The sequence below is a fragment of the Anas acuta genome, chromosome 7, assembly GCF_963932015.1.
Source record: "Anas acuta chromosome 7, bAnaAcu1.1, whole genome shotgun sequence".
NCBI classification, from domain to species: Eukaryota; Metazoa; Chordata; class Aves; order Anseriformes; family Anatidae; genus Anas; species Anas acuta.
In genome coordinates this window covers 16,021,130-16,039,133 of record NC_088985.1, presented here as the reverse complement: position 1 = coordinate 16,039,133, position 18,004 = coordinate 16,021,130, and the positions used below count along the sequence as shown (strand labels likewise).

Here is an 18,004-nt window from a genome sequence, read left to right as displayed (position 1 = left end):
GCTTATTCCTTGAGCTACTGGGTACAAAGAAAAAAGAAATTATCTGAGGAAATGGAAGCTGCAACACGAAGAACAAAGATGGATACAAATTTACAGTTGACTAAAGAAAAACCTAGAAGAAGGAATAAGTACAGGCATATCTGCGGAGGTTGGTTTTCATTTCAATTTCTTCTTGCTCTTTAACAGAACCTTTTTCCTATCCCTCTTTCTGTTTACTTGGGGATGGGACAATTTAGCATTGGTTATAGGCTAAAAGAGTGTGCAGTATCTCTATAGGCTGTCACAACAAGGACTAGATTCTTATTTCTCCTCAAGAAACTGGCTGCTCATGGTTTGGACTGCCGTACACTTCGTTGAGTTAAAAGCTGGCTGAATAGCCGAGCCTGAAGAGTTGCGGTTAATGAAGTTAAATCCAGCTGGAGCCCAGTCACTAGTGGAGACCCCCAGGGCTCAGTACTAGGGCCAGTTCTCTTTAATGTCTTTATCAATGATCTGGATGAGGGGATCGATGACGCCAAGCTAGGTGTGTATGTCGATCTGCTCAAGGGTAGGAAGGCTCTGCAGGAGGATCTGGATAGGCTGGACAGATGGGCTGAGGCCAACTGCATGAAGTTCAACAAGGTCAAGTGCCGGGTCCTGCACCTGGGGCGCAATAACCCCAAGCAGAGCTACAGGCTGGGAGATGAGTGGTTGGAGAGCTGCCAGGCAGAGAAGGACCTGGGAGTGATGGTGGATAGTCGGATGAATATGAGCCAGCAGTGTGCTCAGGTGGCCAAAAAGGCCAACAGCATCCTGGCTTGTATAAGAAGCAGTGTGGCCAGCAGGGCTAGAGAAGTGATTGTCCCCAATCACTTGGACAGTCACAGGACATCAAGATGCTTGAGTGAGTTCACAGAAGGGCAACAAAGCCAGCAAGGGATCTGGAGAACAAGTCTTAGGAGGAGCAGCTGAGGGAGTTGGGTTTGTTCAGCCTGGAGAAGAGGAGGCTCAGGGGCGACCTTATCGCTCTCTACAGATACCTTAAAGGAGGCTGTAGAGAGGTGGGGGTTGGTCTATTCTCCTACATGCCTGGTGACAAGACGAGGGGGAATGGACTTAAGTTGCGTCAGGGAAGGTTTAGGTTGGATGTTAGGAAGAACTCCTTTACTGAAAGGGTTGTGAGGCATTAGAATAGGCTGTCCAGGGCAGTGGTTGAGTTACCATCCCTGGATGCCTTTCAAAGACGTTTATATGTAGAGCTTAGTGGAGGATTTGTTAGTGTTAGGTCAGAGGTTGGACTAAGTGATCTTGGAGGTCTCTTCCTACCTAGGTGATTCTGTGACTCTGTGATTTGCTTTGGCTTCAGGGCTGTGGGGAATCAGCTTGGGTTAGGTAGGTAGCTGCAAGAGGCTCTGTGTCAGCCTCACTAGGGCCTGCACGCCATTTGGTTTCCCAGATTAGCTTTCTGTTTTGCTTTCTGTTTTGGTTTCCCGTTTTCCCACCATTGTTGGCTTTCCCAAATTTGCTTTCTGTTTGTCCTCTCATCACTGAAGTGCCAGGCTTTCCATTGTTCATTGGTGTTTCTCTGAGGTAAGAGACTATCTGGATGTGCATATTTATCAGCTTGTTTAAGTGTCAGCCTCTATGTGGACCTGTTTTATCTGTATCCTAGAAGCTGGCTTAAGTTACTTCCCCCTGATTGTTTAAGCCAAACTGAAAGAAGACCACTGAAAACTGCTGGGGGGTGGGGGAAATAAAAGGCATTTAATTTCAGTCTAAAGGATCCTGGCAGTATGGGACTCATCTGCCTGCCCTCATAGGGCTTTCCAGATGTCCTGCTTGCATAAGGGCAGTTGCATGTTAGTAAATAAAAGGTGTAGCTAGCCTAATATTCCTGCCACTGAGACAATGAGTTAAGCAATGAATTAGGCAAGGCATGCCTAACAAGGAGCGTGAGAACAGAGTGAGCTTAAATGATGCCTCTGTTTGTAGCTCAGGCATTTTCTGACTCCAACAAGGTCATACAGCCATATCTAATGGATTAGTAATTAGTAATCCTCACAGGATTTCTCTTCCACAAACCAGTCTACATTCCCCTGGAGCCCAAATAAACATTAAACATCTTGTGGCAAGAATTTTCACTGAATGACGCTCCTTTGGTGGGGAGAGGAAAACAAACAAACAAAAACAACAATAAAATGTGCCCTCCTTTGCTGGTTCTGAACTTGTTTCCTGCTAGCTTCACCTATTTCCCTCCCTTTCCCTGCTGTTTATAATTTTATGATCTCTTCAGTATCTCTTTGGTCAATTTGTTTTCTGAATGAGAAGTCCTAGTTTACCTAGTTGATCATTGTTAGGCTTTCATTAAGGCTTGCTCTCTACTGAATTTCTAATGCTCGAAGGCCTGCATCTTGTGGGGAGGGCAGACCGTGAATTCAGGCTTGGGCTATAATTGAACATAAAATTATCCAAGATGTTTGATGGAAATTGATATGCACACTAGATAATTGCTCTCTTTTTGATGGTCAGATATATTACTTAATCAAGTAATCATGATTATAATGTATGGAAAGATAAGCAGGGTTTGTGTTCAAAAAGTATGTTCTTGCAGTAGAGTGTGTTTTTCCAAGCAGTGCCAGTAAAGCATATGATTCACTCATGTCAGTCATGGATACGTATAGTTGTACTTGTTCAAAGCAGTGATAGGTAAACTGCAAGTGGAAGGAAACAGCTGAGTGGCATGTATGTGAGAGCTGATTAGTTACAAGTGGAAGCAAGCTCATTTAGAGCAAGCACAGCTGTATGGGATGTTTGTGTGCTGGGGGATGAGGGCGAGGCCCAGGCTGTAGGAAGAAAGGTCCAGGATAAAACTGATAAATTATGGCGGGCTTGAAGGCATTCTTCCTTGGTGCTCTGGGGTGCAGAAGATCTGCTGTAAGATATATGGTGAACATGGGAAAGACAGGGCAACAGACACTAGCTACAGAAGCTTGCACTGTTTGTACAGAGGAGTTTGTGCACTGCTGTTTTGGATTATGTCTGTTTTGTTTCATAAAGCAAGTGATTCAGTACTTTTCCCCTTAGGGTGGGGCAGTAGTCACTTTCCTGTATTGCTTAAAAAAAGAACATTCAGCCAATCCATGACTAAAGTATTAATAGTAAAAAGAGATCCAGCTGCCTGATGTAAGTAACTTAACTTTTGTTCTGAATGGATTTTTCTACTGTGGATATGAATAATAAATGTCTGTTTTTAAATAATGAACAGTTCATGCCACAATGTATCTTTACTTAATGAGACCTCTGCCTATTCCCAGCCTCTGTTCCAGTGCAGAGTAAGACAGAGTAAGTCTACTGGCATTTATGCTCTCAGCATGTGGTTTTCTTCCTTGATTCATCAATACCTTCCCTCACAGGCCTGCCAAGCTGGCATCTTTAAGAGAATTAAGCGTACTAGCCCCTTGGGTCTCCTGCTGTGAAGTATTGGGTTTTAACAGAGGTCAATCAGCTGCTGATCTTTTGATGTAACTGGGAGATGCCGATGGGCGTTATGCTGGGCCTTAAAGTTATATTATTTTTAATAAGCTGGGGAGTTGCTGTTGTGCCCGGTATTGTGGTTTATTGTTGGTGTTTGTTGGTGCTTGGTGTTACAGTGTCCCTGCCGCAGCACCGCACCGCGCGGCCGTGTCCCTTTGACTTTCTGCTGTTCCATGAGGGCACTGCCCGAGCACGCTGCGGGGCCTAGGGCGCAGCGACCCGTGTCAGTGAGCGGGGCTGCGACCGAGCTCCCTGCTCACGGTGGCGGCCCCGCAGCCCGCCAGGAGCCCCCCGCGGCCGCCTCTCCCCGAGCTCCGCCGTGCGCGGCCGCGGGGCGCGGAGAGGCCTCGCCCCCCCCCGCGGTGCCCGTGAGGCGCCGGGCGCGGCCGTTGCCGCCCTCCCTCCGCAGGCCCCGCCCTCCCGCGGGCCCCTCGCGGCCGCCGGGGCTGCCCGCGCGAGCGCCTGCGGCTCGCGGCGCCCCCCGGGGGGCTCGGGGCTGGCTGGCGGCTGCCGCGTCCCCCCGCGCTCTCCCCGGCGCGTTTCGCGGGGCGGCGGCGGCGGCCTTGGGGCGGGCGGGGGCCGCCTCCCGGCGTGGTGCGGCGGTGAGGCGGGGCGCGGGGCGGCCCCGGCTCGCTGGGGTCCTGCGGGGCGGCGGCGGGCGGGCGGGCCCCGGTGTCTCCTTCAGTTCGCCCTCCAGTGCCAGCGCCTGCAGCAGCGCGGCCTCCTCCCCGCTCCGCCCGGCCCCGGCCCCGGCCCCGCTCCGCCGCCCTCCCGCGCCAGCCAGGTGCCGGCCGCGGCCGAGGGGGCGGCGAGCGGGGCCGGGAGCGAGGCAGGGGCGCGGGGCTGGGGCTGGGGCTGGGGCTGGGGCTCGGGCTCGGCTGCCCGGTGGCGGCGGGGCGGGAGCGGCCATGGGGGTGCGGGGGGGGGGGTGGCGGTGGAGCCACTCGGGCGCGGTGCCTCGGGGCTGCGGCCCGGCCCGGAGCGGGCGGCGGTTACATAAGGGCGGGGGGCAGCGCGGGATGCCCAAGATGGCCGCGCCGGGGAGTTCACCTTGCGGCGGGGCCCGGGGAGGGGAAGGGAAGGGAGAAGGGGGGGGGGGCCCGGGCCGCGGCCTCGCCCTCGGTGTGGGGGGGGCTCCGCTGCGCTGCCGCTTTCGGTTTGTGAGCGCGGAGCTAACCGCAGCTGTTTAATCTTCTCTCCCTTCTCCGTAGAGCCTCTAAGTTGGCCTAGCTATGGCTACGCCAGTAGCGTGCCAGCCTCCGAGAAGTAAGTAGGGAGACAGGTGAAGCAAGGGTAACGAGGTTCTTTTTGTTCTGTAAGCGTTAGGAGCAGGCTAAGTGTAAAGGTCAGTGTATCCGATGCATTTTTAACAAGAGTATTTTCAGGAATTTCTACTTATCTGTTACTGTTTGCGATATCAGAATACAATCTTAGTGTAGTTGCTGCCATTTACAAAATGGGATGAGTGAGAAATTTTTTTTTCATTACATGACCTCTAGCTTGATCTTCAATATCCTGAGGTCTAGAAATCTTTATAGAAGTCCTTGGCATTCCTTTAATTACAGGGTGCGACACAGTTTCGAAATGCTACCTCGAAGGAAAGTTGTCATGTAATCATTCTGACAACATTTCTATATTTTTCCTGTTCTTTTTTTCTTATTTTACATTAAAAGAAGGCCTATTTGTGGATTTTGAGTAACAGATTCCTTAATGATTTTTTTTAAAGAGGGATAAAATGAAACAAAGATTAGGGTGGAGCTCCTGCTTGCTACCAGTGCATTCTATGTTTATGAAATGAGGAATAAGATCCGACAGTTGCTTTCACAACCAACCTATTGTCGTTAAGTGTTACCTATATTTTAGGCACTTCTAATTAATAGTTTACGTGAAAGGCAGTTAAAACAGGATTGAAGAAAATTACTTCTGGTTGTAAGAGTTTGCAGACCTAGCTATCTTACCAACTCTAGAGGAAACAGGAATGAGTTTTTTTGGCCCTGTTTTCATTTAATGAGCTTTCTCATGATGACACTAGCTTATCAAGTGTTTAGTATACCAAAAACTAACTTGGGCTTTTTCCTTTTTTCCTCTTGTATCACTGTTAGTAAAGAAGTAAAACAGTAGTGTGAAGGTCATAAGCTGTTCTAACTTTTAATCATGAAACTTAGATCTGTAGACTGCAATGTCTGACAAATACTGGTCAGCTTCCTCACATAGGGAGGAAGCTTAACTTGGCTGGATAAAACAGCGATATCCTTTCACTGCAGTATTTCTTTAAATTTAGACAGATACCAGTTTGTTAACCTCACAGGCCTTTATGGCTTAATATAAATATCTTATCTGTAGTGATTGTCTAGTCAGATTTTAAGTATTTAAAACAAGAAATAAAAGCTCATTTGTGCTGTCAAAGTATGTCTATGCTAAAGGCTAGAGACTTATTCAGAGGAGAAGTAGGTAGCTAAACCTTCTCTATGTTATTTTAAACTACTAATGAATTGTACAGCAGGGATTTAGAGTGTGGGAAGACTACTGTTCCCATAATTTCTTATAATTTGGTCCTACATCTCATAGTTTTATTGACTAGATCACAGAAATCATTCCCTGTGATGACACTGGGGCTCGTATCTGTTCCACTATTGAATCTTGTCCTGAAGCTTATCTTAGTTACTGTGGACTTTAACTTGGGCCGAGCCTTTTCAAGATTCAAGCATGTTCAAGCAATTCTTTTAACAGACAAATGACTCTGTTAATAAGTCTATTTTCTTAATACTCTTCAGTAAGTGCTGGATGTCTTTCTCTACTGGCTTGGATGTAGAGCTTAGCATTCCTTAGTAAAGATTTATTTTTAATTTATTTTTAGCTAAACTGTAAACATACGTGATTTTGCTATGATGCAGTTCAAGTCTTCCTCTTGTGGTTTAGGAAGATGGAGAGAGGTACTCCGGACAATGAGAAAACAAATTTTGGAGAAACGATGTTTAGGCACAAGACTTTTGCTTACATGCTAAAACACTTTTTAAATAGTAGCAGTTGATTACAGTTAGGCTATAGCTGGTAGGTAGTATAATCAGTTTTTGTGTGGCTACTCTTCTAAAACAGTGTGTTTAGTGGAATGATGCCCTAAAGGAAATTATTCCAAATCAGGAGTACCTTGCCTGATTCAGGCAAGTTCTGCTTTTATGCAGATAAGGCCCAGAGAAGATGAAAGGTGACTTTAAAAGAAGAATAAAAAGCCTGCCTTAAATCCCATATTATTGAAATCCCTTATTATTGAATACACTCATAATGATATGCAGAAGAAAATATAAATCTTAGTTAAAATTGCTTTCTAAAACTGGAAGTCATCTTTTCAGCTTTCAGTTGAAAGTTAATATATGAGAGTACTGCCCTTATTTTTTTTAGGTTCTAAGGATGTTTTTCTGTTTACTTTAAAACAAAGTAAATTTTTTTTCTTTAATACAAGAGCAGGATGAACAGTGAATTATGTTCATCTGGCTTTCAGCAAAACAAATGACTGATTAATTTTAAAAGATAAGAGAGGACTTATCATTTTGCTTCTGTGTTAAGGCTTTTTATTGTGTTTGTGTAGTTAGTATTTTTCCCCTTTGTTTTTTGGCCCTTTGGGGAAAATTACTAAGTCTTGGAAATATGCTCCCTTTTCTGCATTTTAAGACTTTAAAATACAATGCCCCTACTTATGACATTTTGCTGTTGAAGTAGTGAAGCAGTCACCTAAGGAAGATACATATAGAGAGCATCTTCATGGGGAGGAGGAGCACAACGTGGTCCTGTGTGGGACATTAGGCTGGTATCCAGCAGGCTGGGGAACTGGGCCATGGCTAGTCTTGAACGATGGGTTCTTTAACAGTCAGATTGTCAGAAGCTCCCTGTCTGGAAGCTCTCCGTAAAAGTCGTTTTCTCACTGATCCAGCACTCCTACTGTTTGTTTTAAGCTAACAGGAACCACCCCTCACCCTCCCCACCCCCCAACGTAAGCTCTTGTACTTTGTAGGGTGGAAGACCTTCATCTGAGTGATGGCTAGGTAACATCCTTCAAATATCCATGCCAAATCTTAGGTCTAAATTTTAGTGTTTGCTTTGCCCTGTATTTTAAACCTCATGCTTTCACATCTTAAAAATGAAACATTGTAGGTCTTCTCAAATAACTTTCATAGGCATCTGTTAAATTTAGCTTTGTAGGACTTGCAGAAATAAGTCTCAATTAGTTTTTCATATTTCCGGTTTCCTGGTTTTCACTGGTTACTGCCAACTCTGGAAATGTGAGCTATTAGCTTGTGGTAATGAAAGGTGCGTGGTGAAGTCGACTTGAAAAGTGACACTTTCTCATCAATAATCAGGTTACATATGCACAGGAAACACAATGTTCATGGTGAACATCACTGAAAATCTGTGTGTTTCACAGAACATTGTAATTGTTTGAACCATGTGTCTGTTAACTGCTTTTGTGGACTAATCTGCCTTAAAGAAGGCATCTTTAAGAGTTGTGGTAACGTTTTGGGGTGTGTGTGTATGGTAAAAGATGGACTATTAATTACCCTCATTACCTTTCAGCTCCAATGGCAATTCCTCCGTCGTACGCAGACCTTGGCAAATCTGCCAGAGATATCTTCAATAAAGGATATGGTAAGAATAGAGCCTCTTAGAAAATAAAGCATGGTCTGTGTTGCAGCAGTGAATTGACTGCTGTATGTAGCTTGTATGTAAAGCTGAATACTCATATGCCTGTGTTTTTGGGGAGGGTATGTTTCTTTTGTGTCATTTCTGTCAGCTGATAACAGATCAGTGGAGGCTTTTTGTGGGCTATTTTGATGTGAAGTCTGTTAAACCTCACTGCCTTAGCCACACATGTCAGGAAAGGTGTACAAGTATGTGAGACTGAGCATCCACTGTTACTTAGCTTAGGAGCACACTTCCTGTACTGGTCTTTGTGCCACAGCATTTGTTGGTATAGAAAGGGGAGCTACAAATATATATTTAATGTATATTACCACTGTAACATTATAGTGCTTCTTTTGGAATAGCAGGAAGAGTAGATCTCGGGATAATAAAATTCAAAAATCTGTAAATGCTTAATACGCAGTTGCATAGTTTAAATCTGCTTACTTGCACTGCTGTTTATTTCTAGTCTTCAGGAATTCATGCAGGGTTTTTTCACCAAGATCAACACTCAGGTCGGAGGGTAAAAATGTGAAATGACATACTTACATTTCAAGTCCAATACTTGTGCATTTCCTAGTGATTTTCCTTTGAGATATTTCTTCTTAGTGCTCAGACAGAATTTTATGCATTAGGATAGCTCTTCAAATAGCATTGAGTACATAGTAGATGCCATCAAGGAAACACAAGAGAATGGATCTTGTCAGTAAATACGTTAATTCTTGGGTATTATCTTGTTAGATGTGCAGTATACAACCGAGCAGCTATTCCCTGCTTACTGTTTGGTGATGACAGAACAGAACTCCTGGCTTCTTGTTAGGGCGGCCTCCTCTAGCTGCAGTAGTACTTGTAATTTGAGTGTTACGGAAGTCAGTCTATGGTGGTTTTTGTAGTTTACGTATATACACAGCAGTCTCAGCAGTGAGGTTGGGAAAACAGCTTTTTGAAAGTGTATCTTGTCTTAGTTAAAGCACAACTTTTTAACTTCGACTTTTGTTTATTAAGGGTTTGGGTTGGTGAAGCTGGATGTGAAAACAAAATCTGCAAGTGGAGTGGTGAGTTCAAGTACTTATTCATTGTATTTGGGGGGGGGGGGGAGGATGGGTGTTATGATTATTTAATGACGGAAGGGCATCTTCCAGATGCTATTAAGTACATTTAGTTTTAATAATGATAAATGTTTGGTGTAAAAATTTCAGAAGCACCTAAAGCGCAGACTTCTGAATATCTGAATATAACACTGGTATTGCAGTATGGGCCAATAAATAAAATCTGCTCTTATATATATACACAGACATATAAATATGTATTTCAACTATGGTACACAGAAGTTGTTTGTGGTACTGTTTGTGTTTTTGGAACTTTTTGACATCTTAATACCTGTATGAAGTAGTTGGTAGTGAAATAGCACTTTGCATCTGTGACTCTTCTTTAAAAGTAGTAAAAGGCCGCAGTGATATTCCATGCAAGATGGCTCGGTCACGCAAGCAGTGCCTTCCATGACTTATCTATTTCTAGAGCAGACTGTGCAAGGTGTAAAGGTAGATCCCTGGTGCCGATCAGAACAGGAAGTTACAAGAATAAGTAGCTGTTAGAGGTGTGTTACCTGCTGTGTTTGCAGAGCCCTATGATCCTGTTAAAGTTCTAAAGTTTATTTCAGGTTGTTTCTGTCAAGGACTACCAGTAATAACTGCTAAAACTTTATGCAGAATACAGGCTCTGATGTGAATCCTGTATCAGTTGCAGGTTGTCATTCCCAGCAGGGGAATGTGCTGTCAAGTATTAAAGATTCTTGGTTTGGCTTTTGGTTTGCTTGTTACGAGTATCAGAGGTGACCTTATATTTCAGGAACTCATTTCCTTTAGAGCAGAATGCTTATAGTAACTACAGCCTTGCTTTTGAGTTACTTTATAAACCAATATGTTTTTGTAATGCTGACACAAACATCCCAGTTGAAATGAGGGTGAGGAGGTGGGGAGTCCTCTATGTGGATGTGAATCACCTGGCTGTTAGTTCCTGTTATGTCTGTCCCCCAAGTTGTCTGTTGTTGTTCAGCTTGTTACATAGCATAACAAGATCTTAATATTTCATGAAGAAGGGTCTTTTGTCATTGTGTAAGACTTCCATGGTCACATGTATCTTCATTATTACATGGACACTGTCCTTTTTTAGGAGTTCACAACATCTGGTTCTTCGAACACCGACACTGGAAAAGTTAATGGGAGCTTGGAGACCAAATACAAGTGGGCTGAGTATGGGCTGACTTTCACAGAAAAATGGAACACAGATAACACTCTGGGAACAGAAATTGCAATTGAAGATCAGGTAATAGATTAGGGAAGTATTCAGCTTGCTTACTTTACTGGCAGAACTGTATTTACAGTGTTGTCTTCTCTCCAATTAGATTGCCAAAGGCTTGAAGTTGACGTTTGATACAACTTTCTCACCAAATACAGGGTAAGAATTTTTAACTCTTTACCGTCTGACTACCTACATCCATGGTTGGTAAATAGCCATCTGGTCTGTCAAATCAATTGTTATTGATCCAAATTGGCAAATCCTAATGCTACTAAAGGCTTCTGCTGTTCAGCATCGCATCTTGTTCAACAGGCTTAGTATTGTACACTTCACAGCAGCCTGCTTTCCTCATTTTCTGGGATAGAAATACTTAGTTGGAATATTACAGGAGGGATGAAGATGTTTCTGTCTTTATAACAATACATGTTATGATGTTTTTTTCTGTATTTTTGGTGGGTTACCTGTGCTTTGGACCAGTCTAGAGGAGGCACGTGTGTGGCATTTAGATACATTCCGTTGAGGCATATGGCTCAAATTTGGCAGTTCATTGAGGAAAGATCAAGCTCTCTCTTAAAATAACCTTTTCTCTGTTTCAGAAAGAAGAGTGGTAAAATCAAGTCAGCATATAAACGTGAATGCCTAAACCTCGGTTGTGATGTTGACTTTGACTTTGCTGGGCCTGCAATCCATGGTTCAGCTGTCTTCGGTTATGAAGGCTGGCTGGCTGGTTATCAGATGACTTTTGATAGTGCCAAATCAAAATTGACAAGGAACAACTTCTCTGTGGGTTACAAGACTGGAGACTTCCAACTGCACACTAATGTGTAAGTACTTAAAATTGTGTCCAGTTTTACAGAAGCAGGTTTTCTTTACCCTTCACTCTAGTCAGAATACAAACGCCTTCCAAGCACCTCTTGGTATTTCAAGCATTTAAGTAGCATGATTCTTTTGAATAGCAAACTTAAACAGATGTTAGTTTCTCTTTTCAAAACAGTAAGTACTCACTCATAGCTTATCGTTTAAAGTGTAATACATGCTGCAGTTTTCCAGATGCTGAAATCAAAAATGGAAGCGCAATATGCATAACTCCCAGATATGTTGAGCTGATCATAATGCTGCTTCTAGTTTTCCCAATACATTGAACTGTACCTGACTATAATATAAGGGTAGTAGATTTGTTAGAGGTAGCAATTAGCCTTGAGCTATTTAAGTAGATCAAAGGTAGTTTCTGCAGCAAGAACAGAGCCTTGCTGTTGGACATCTTGAGTAGCTTCTTCATCTTGCATATATGGGATGAGTGCATGAAATGCTTAGAGTGCAACTAAAGTGTACGGCATCTTGGTTTTGAACTTCATTCAAATTGCGGTGTTTAGAGAGCTTGGATGTCCTTCAGAACAAGCTGATCATAATCTACGGAAGAATATGGTGTTCTCAATCTAATACCAACTGCCATTGTTTCAGTGTGTTTATGTAGGACATAACACCTTTGTTTCAAAACCAAGCTATTTTGGAAAGAGATGAGGGATTGTTCCATCAGGGTTTGTGGAAGTTGAGGCAGGGTTAGCTGCAAAGCACCTTAGTCTAAGCTATAAGAATTGCATTTCACTTCAGTAATCTCAAATACTGTGACAGTTTTTTTTTTTTTTTTTAAAAGAATCTTTGAAATAGTTAGAAACATCAGGTATGTTCAGTAATCAAATTCAGAATGCTTCTTTCCTCATAATTAACATATATCTATTAGGTTAAGCATGTGAACTGGAATCCTGTTGAAGTACTTAAAATCAGTTTGAGAGTTAACTGTGGCAAACTGAAAGATATTTTCATGGATTATTGCAGTTTAATTTTGCTGTGAAGTTTTTTTCATCTCCCTTAACCCAATGTAGAAGTGTGGAACAACTCAAAGTTTCTGACTCTCGTTTGAATAAGATGAACTGTATTTTTAGAACTTGAGATTAAGTAGATATAAGGAGGTAACTTCTTTTTTATATTTGTGCAGCAATGATGGTTCTGAATTTGGTGGGTCAATTTACCAGAAAGTGAGTGACAATCTTGAAACTGCTGTAAACCTGTCCTGGACAGCAGGTAGCAACAGCACTCGCTTCGGTATTGCAGCTAAATACAAGTTGGATTCCACTGCTTCTATCTCTGTAAGTATGCCTCTAACTAAAAGGGTTATTCTAAACAGCAACTTTTCAGTTCCTGAGCATATGTATGTTGTTAGTACAAAAGATAATTGGTCAAAAAGTCTAGTAAAAGCTACTCTTAAAATCCAGATGGTTATAATTAAAAGCAGCAGTATTTAAATCATTCTACTTTACATATAGCAACATCTCTTTTAGAATCTGACTCAAATGTTGCCCTGCTCTGCAGGACTTCACATTTGTATATTAAAAAAGACAGACAACACAACCTTCAAATCTGACCCTAAGCTTACAGATCTTTCTGAACAGTTTTTTTGGAAACACTCCAATTCTCATGGTGAGAACTGGTAAGAGATGGTTACAAAGATGATAATGCAGAACAGCTTTGCTCATTATGAGGCTGGAATCATTCTGTAGAGCAAGTGATGCAGACTGAGAGAATTTTTGCACTGTGTTTACTGTGTTATGAAGTGATCTCTGTTTGACTGACTGGTCCTGCAAAATACTAATGTAGGATTCTTCAAATGTGTCTTATTTTGGGAAACTGGTGGTGAGTTGTTATGGCCTTCTGAAAAGAATGGGTGTAAGTTCACCTGCCAAACTACTTTCCAGTAGCAGTTCTCCATGTCCCTGTGACCTGTCTGCATGTAAATAGGTTTCAGTTTTTCAGCTTAAGTTGTGGGGCATAGGCATAGCTAGAGAGACAGTGTAGTAAGCACAGAGATAATGAAAAAAGTAATACTGGGTTTGGTTATTAAGTTCTGGCTCCTGAATGGTAATGAAGAACTCTTCAGTTATGTTTCAATTGTTTGTTTATTTTTCTCTAGGCAAAAGTGAACAATTCTAGTCTAGTTGGAGTGGGTTACACCCAGACCCTGAGGCCAGGTAAGGACTTCCACATGCGTGACTTTAGCATGCGTATCTTCCATGCGTCACACAGAAGAGTTTTGAGATCTGTGTATTGATATGCAACTATTTTGATTCTTCAGAATATCTTTGTCTTGAAAAGTAGGTGTTCGACAGCAGGTTATGTTGCACATTAACACTTAGATAAACAAGACAGATAACACTGTATCTAATGGTATTTCTGCATTATATTATTTATTTATTTATTTAACAGTTGACTTGTGTTTGATAGCTTAGCTTTAAGGCTGTGCAAAAAGTCTTTCCTAGCTTTGTTTTTTCCTGACCTACTTTATTGATCTATAGTAGATCTCGAAAAATGTTTATTAATCAAAACAGCACACTTCCTGATCTGCACGTTCAGAAAAAATCTGAGGAACTGAACTTTTTCTGTTTAAATATGAAAACACCTGTTAATGCTACCTTACTATTGGTTAGTTATTCATTTGAAACCTAGTGAAATACATAGCTTTCATTCCGTCCCTTGCTTGGCACAAGTGTCTGTCATTCTATTCAGTTTCTCTCTTTCATGCATACCATAATGTAGAAGAAGAAACTTTCTGTGCACTTACCAAGTAGAGTCTTTGGATATGTGGTTTATAAAATGGTATTTTAAAAAAGATCTAGTTTGCTTGATTCACATGACTAGCTTTGGGTATATTTCATATGTAAATGAATTCTTCTGTGGAGTAATTGGGAGCAAAGTAATGAACTGAGAGCTACAACTGGGACTTGAAATGACAGAGGTTAAGTTGCAGTTAAAGCAATTCTGATTATATGCTGTAAACGTTCTCTCTAATATCTTACAGGTGTGAAGCTTACTCTGTCTGCCCTGATAGATGGGAAGAGCATCAATGCTGGTGGCCATAAGCTTGGTCTTGGCCTGGAATTGGAGGCTTAAAAAGGTGAAGAAACTGCTGCAGAGAAGGGATATCAGAAGAATTTGGCCTTAAAATGTATTTCCAATGTGACCAGCAGGCTTTTTTTCCCAAGAAGGATGACCTAGAACAAGAGCTGTATTTGAAGTATTTAGACAGTTACTTGTTAGCTGGTTTCTAGTTAAATTGGTTACCCATCTAGTTACAATTCTGCATTAGTGCAGTCACTTAAACATTATTTAAATGTATTTAACTGTTTAATGCGCTACCCACAAATAATGAAATAGACATTTATGAAAACTGTACAATTGTGTGCATGTTTGTTTTTATGTTCCTTTTAACATTCGATATTGCCATTGAATGAAAAATGGATCAGTGGATGTCTTGAAATGAGGTCAACAGTTCTGTTATACCACCTTAAATAGAAATACATTTGGTATCCCGAGACAACTCAAATTATGAATAAAACAAGTACACACACATACTTGTGCCTCAGATATTTTAAGAGTCAAGATAAGAGGGTAGTGCTCAGTTAAGTTATAACTAAAAACAGCCCAAGATGTAGTGCTCTGTATCTTTGTACAATTACGGACCCAGCCCACCCATGACAACATTGAATATAGCTGGTTTTCACCAAACAGTTATATTCCTCAAGCAAGTTGAATGTTTTTTTTTTTTTTTTTGTCAGGTAAGATTTGTCATATCAGATGGTTGTATTCCCTTCCCTCTGTTGTTCCATGGGCAAGACCTAACTGCATTACTAGTTGGCCTGCTGATGTAGAGAATGCAGAAAGACATGCTTGCCACATTGAGATATTTAAAAACTGTTACTTGATGTTTTGCCCAAAGGCAGAGGGAGAAAACCCACAAACACTTGTTTTGCTTAAAATTGTTTGAAGCGCGACTTCTCTGCAACTGAATGTAATGGTGTCATGATAAAACAGCCTGCTTAGCCCAACTGCTTTGAAGGTTTCTGCTTAAAATAAATAAAGACTTAATTTTAAATGGAAATGGAGGAAAATATATCCAATTTCACTTTCCCGTTGACTAATAAATCTTGGTAGATATGATCAGAAATGTGGAATAATAGAAAAACGTATTTTTTTCTAGGGTGGCATCTCTTAAAATCAAACTCTTAAGGTCAAGCATAAGTAGCTGTGGCTGCTTTTAATGTGGGATGTATTACATGCAGTCACAGTTCTTACATTTACGAGTAAGATCTTATTCTATTCAGGGAATTGCTTGGAGTCTGTTTCTTTAGTCTCATGGATGAGAAAGCTATCTCTTTACAGTTGGTCTTGCAGCCTGTAGTTCACATACCTTTAAAAGGAAGGGGGTTAGGTTATGGTTGTGTTAGGTTACTTAATGCCCCTAAACATCTGAGTGATTTACTTGAGTTCTTGGTCCATCTTGTGCTGTTGCCCTCGTTATTGAATTACATACTATAGCGAACTGCCTGTGTCCAGGCTTTAGCTATGGAATAATTGAACCACCTTCTTTGCAGAAGGTGGAACCAGGCTTATGCTGTCATCTCAGTCTCTTGAGTGGGCTTGGTAGTGTCTTAGAACAGTTTTTTTTACATGGAAAAGGGAAGGCTTGGCAGCATAGGTCACTAGACTTACTCTTCAGAGAACCTTTAGTGCCATTCTCACTTGAATACCCTTTTCTTGGGACACTTCTACCACTTGGTGATGGAAGAAGCAGCACATAAGGTGTCATTTGTTACTGTGTAATTGCATGCAAATGTTTGAGCTGATATACTTCAAAGTATTTTTACACAAGCTCTTCTAAAGCTAGAGATTGTGTGGCCAGACAACTCAGTTTTATTCCCTGTTCTCTTTTTAGTGTAACACAAAGCATCTCCAGGCTTCTCCCAGAAATAAAAAAAGTGTGCCTGCATGCATCATCCAACTGTAGCACTTGGGCAAATAAAGGACTGTCTTTGTTTATGACTGATGCCTTGCATCCTTAAACCAACACTGGCTACAGTACTGTTGTTCTGGTTTTTGGAGGGTTTTGATAAGGCTGTAGTGGTCTGACACTTGGTGTTTCAGGAACCAACTACCCTAGCCCTTTTCTTCACTGTTTGCTCACCTGTATTTGTCATTCTTGAGGTTAAGTAATAGCCAAATGAAGCAAAAGAAGATCTTCAGAGTTTCTTGTTGCTTCTTCCTACAAATTAGTGATGAAAAACCTGAACACATTTATTTTACTATTTTCATGTGAATCACTTCACTAGTCCTTAGCCTAGAAACCTTAAGCAGTTCCCTCTGTTATGGCACTGATAGGCAATGTGAGAATTACAAGGGCTCTGCAGTAGTTAAATGTGAAAATGTTGAGCTTCCTAAAATATTGTCATAAATTGCTACCTTAAGTAAGAAAAAGAAGATTGGTGTCTTATCTCCTGGCATCTCACAAGTAAGGCTTATAGAAATGGCTTTCAAACTTTCTTTTCAAGTATGTTACAGAAGCTAGTGGTGTAACTGGAGTTTTTTGGTGAGGAATGGTGGTAGTTTAAATGTTTTCATTATGTTAGAAAATGTGAAAAGCCTTAATGATAACTTTCAGCACTCGCCAGACTTTTCTCAGCTGTTGTTCTGAGCAAAATAAAACACTTGAGATAGTGAGTGACCTGAGGATGGATGTGCATCTTGTTTGTGTGAACTGTAGCATTGCATTCTTGCCTGGTACAGCTGGAATAGTGGATGTCTGTGTGCACATTGCAAGGAGATGTAATCAGCTTTGCTAAGTAAGACTCCTTGCATATTAAATGATACCCTCTGCACAACTTACTGAGTGACTCAAACATTTATTCTTCCTATTTTGCAGAAGTTCTCCAGGTTTTATCAACCAACATTGCACTCTTAGATCAGCTTGGTGTAGTATGTTCTTAAATCTGCTTTTTGTGCACTACAGTCTTAAGAAACCAGGAAACTTGTTTGGAATTCCTTTGGGTGTGGAAGCCTTTCACACCCAAACACTGGGGCCTAGGTTTTTAACTTTCCCTTGGGTATTGCTGGAGTAAAGCCAGGTAGCAATGGAGTGTGGATACTGCCCTCTAATGTCCTGTTCTGGCGCTTGGCTTTACTACTGGCAATCCTCTGTGCTGGCACAGGGTGCTGTGTTTGAACCTAGTGACTGCACTTTTACAGGAAGTAGAACTGAAGAGATAAGACTGACATGTGTAAATGATTCAACCCTGTTTACATAAAAGGTCCTTGCTTCCTTATATTAGTCAGTGAAGACAGGAGCAATTCTATGCAAGGTAAGCTACTAATTGATAAAAAATAAAAATCCTGGGTGTCACCTGTGGCAGCAGTGATCGAACAGCAGGTACAAATGCTTCCTGTGAACTACCAAAAAGGAAAACCCAAAGAAAAAATTTGGTTGGGTTCTTCTGTGGCATGAAAAGGCTGTATTTGTTGCAAGCTGTTCTAATGTGTTTGTCAGCCTCCCTTTGCCATGGAATATTTTTGTTCCTGATCTGGAATAGGAATAAAAACATGAAGCATATCAATTACTGTGGGGTCTGTGTTCATTGTGTTGTAGTGATATTTCCCTTATTACAAAGTTAATCAAAGTTACTGGGCCTGCCTT

The 18,004-nt window shown here is 41.7% G+C and overlaps 1 protein-coding gene across 3 annotated transcripts; it reads left to right on the top strand.

Moving 5' to 3' along the window:
* VDAC2 (voltage dependent anion channel 2) lies at nucleotides 1-15,418 on the top strand. Of its 3 annotated transcripts, XM_068687884.1 has the most exons (10): nucleotides 4,186-4,297; nucleotides 4,725-4,779; nucleotides 8,083-8,154; nucleotides 9,193-9,242; nucleotides 10,360-10,512; nucleotides 10,592-10,644; nucleotides 11,082-11,309; nucleotides 12,482-12,632; nucleotides 13,454-13,511; nucleotides 14,339-15,418. In XM_068687884.1, exons 2-10 carry the CDS (start codon nucleotides 4,746-4,748, stop codon nucleotides 14,428-14,430), a joined length of 891 nt encoding a protein of 296 aa, XP_068543985.1. In that variant the 5' UTR covers nucleotides 4,186-4,297; nucleotides 4,725-4,745; the 3' UTR covers nucleotides 14,431-15,418. The 3 variants fall into 3 exon arrangements, with proteins under 3 accessions (XP_068543984.1, XP_068543986.1, XP_068543985.1); XM_068687883.1 differs by lacking the exons at nucleotides 4,186-4,297; nucleotides 4,725-4,779 and adding an exon at nucleotides 1-148; XM_068687885.1 differs by lacking the exon at nucleotides 4,725-4,779 and having other exon boundaries at nucleotides 4,134-4,297.
* The last annotated feature ends 2,586 nt before the right edge of the window (nucleotides 15,419-18,004 follow it).

Bases quoted from the DNA above. Each gene is read 5' to 3' on its own strand.
- VDAC2 (XM_068687883.1), top strand. From the start codon at position 52: ATGGAAGCTGCAACACGAAGAACAAAGATGGATACAAATTTACAGTTG. The intron at 10,513-10,591 runs GTAATAGATTAG...CTCTCCAATTAG, and splicing joins AAATTGCAATTGAAGATCAG to ATTGCCAAAGGCTTGAAGTT. The intron at 11,310-12,481 runs GTAAGTACTTAA...ATATTTGTGCAG, and splicing joins TTCCAACTGCACACTAATGT to CAATGATGGTTCTGAATTTG.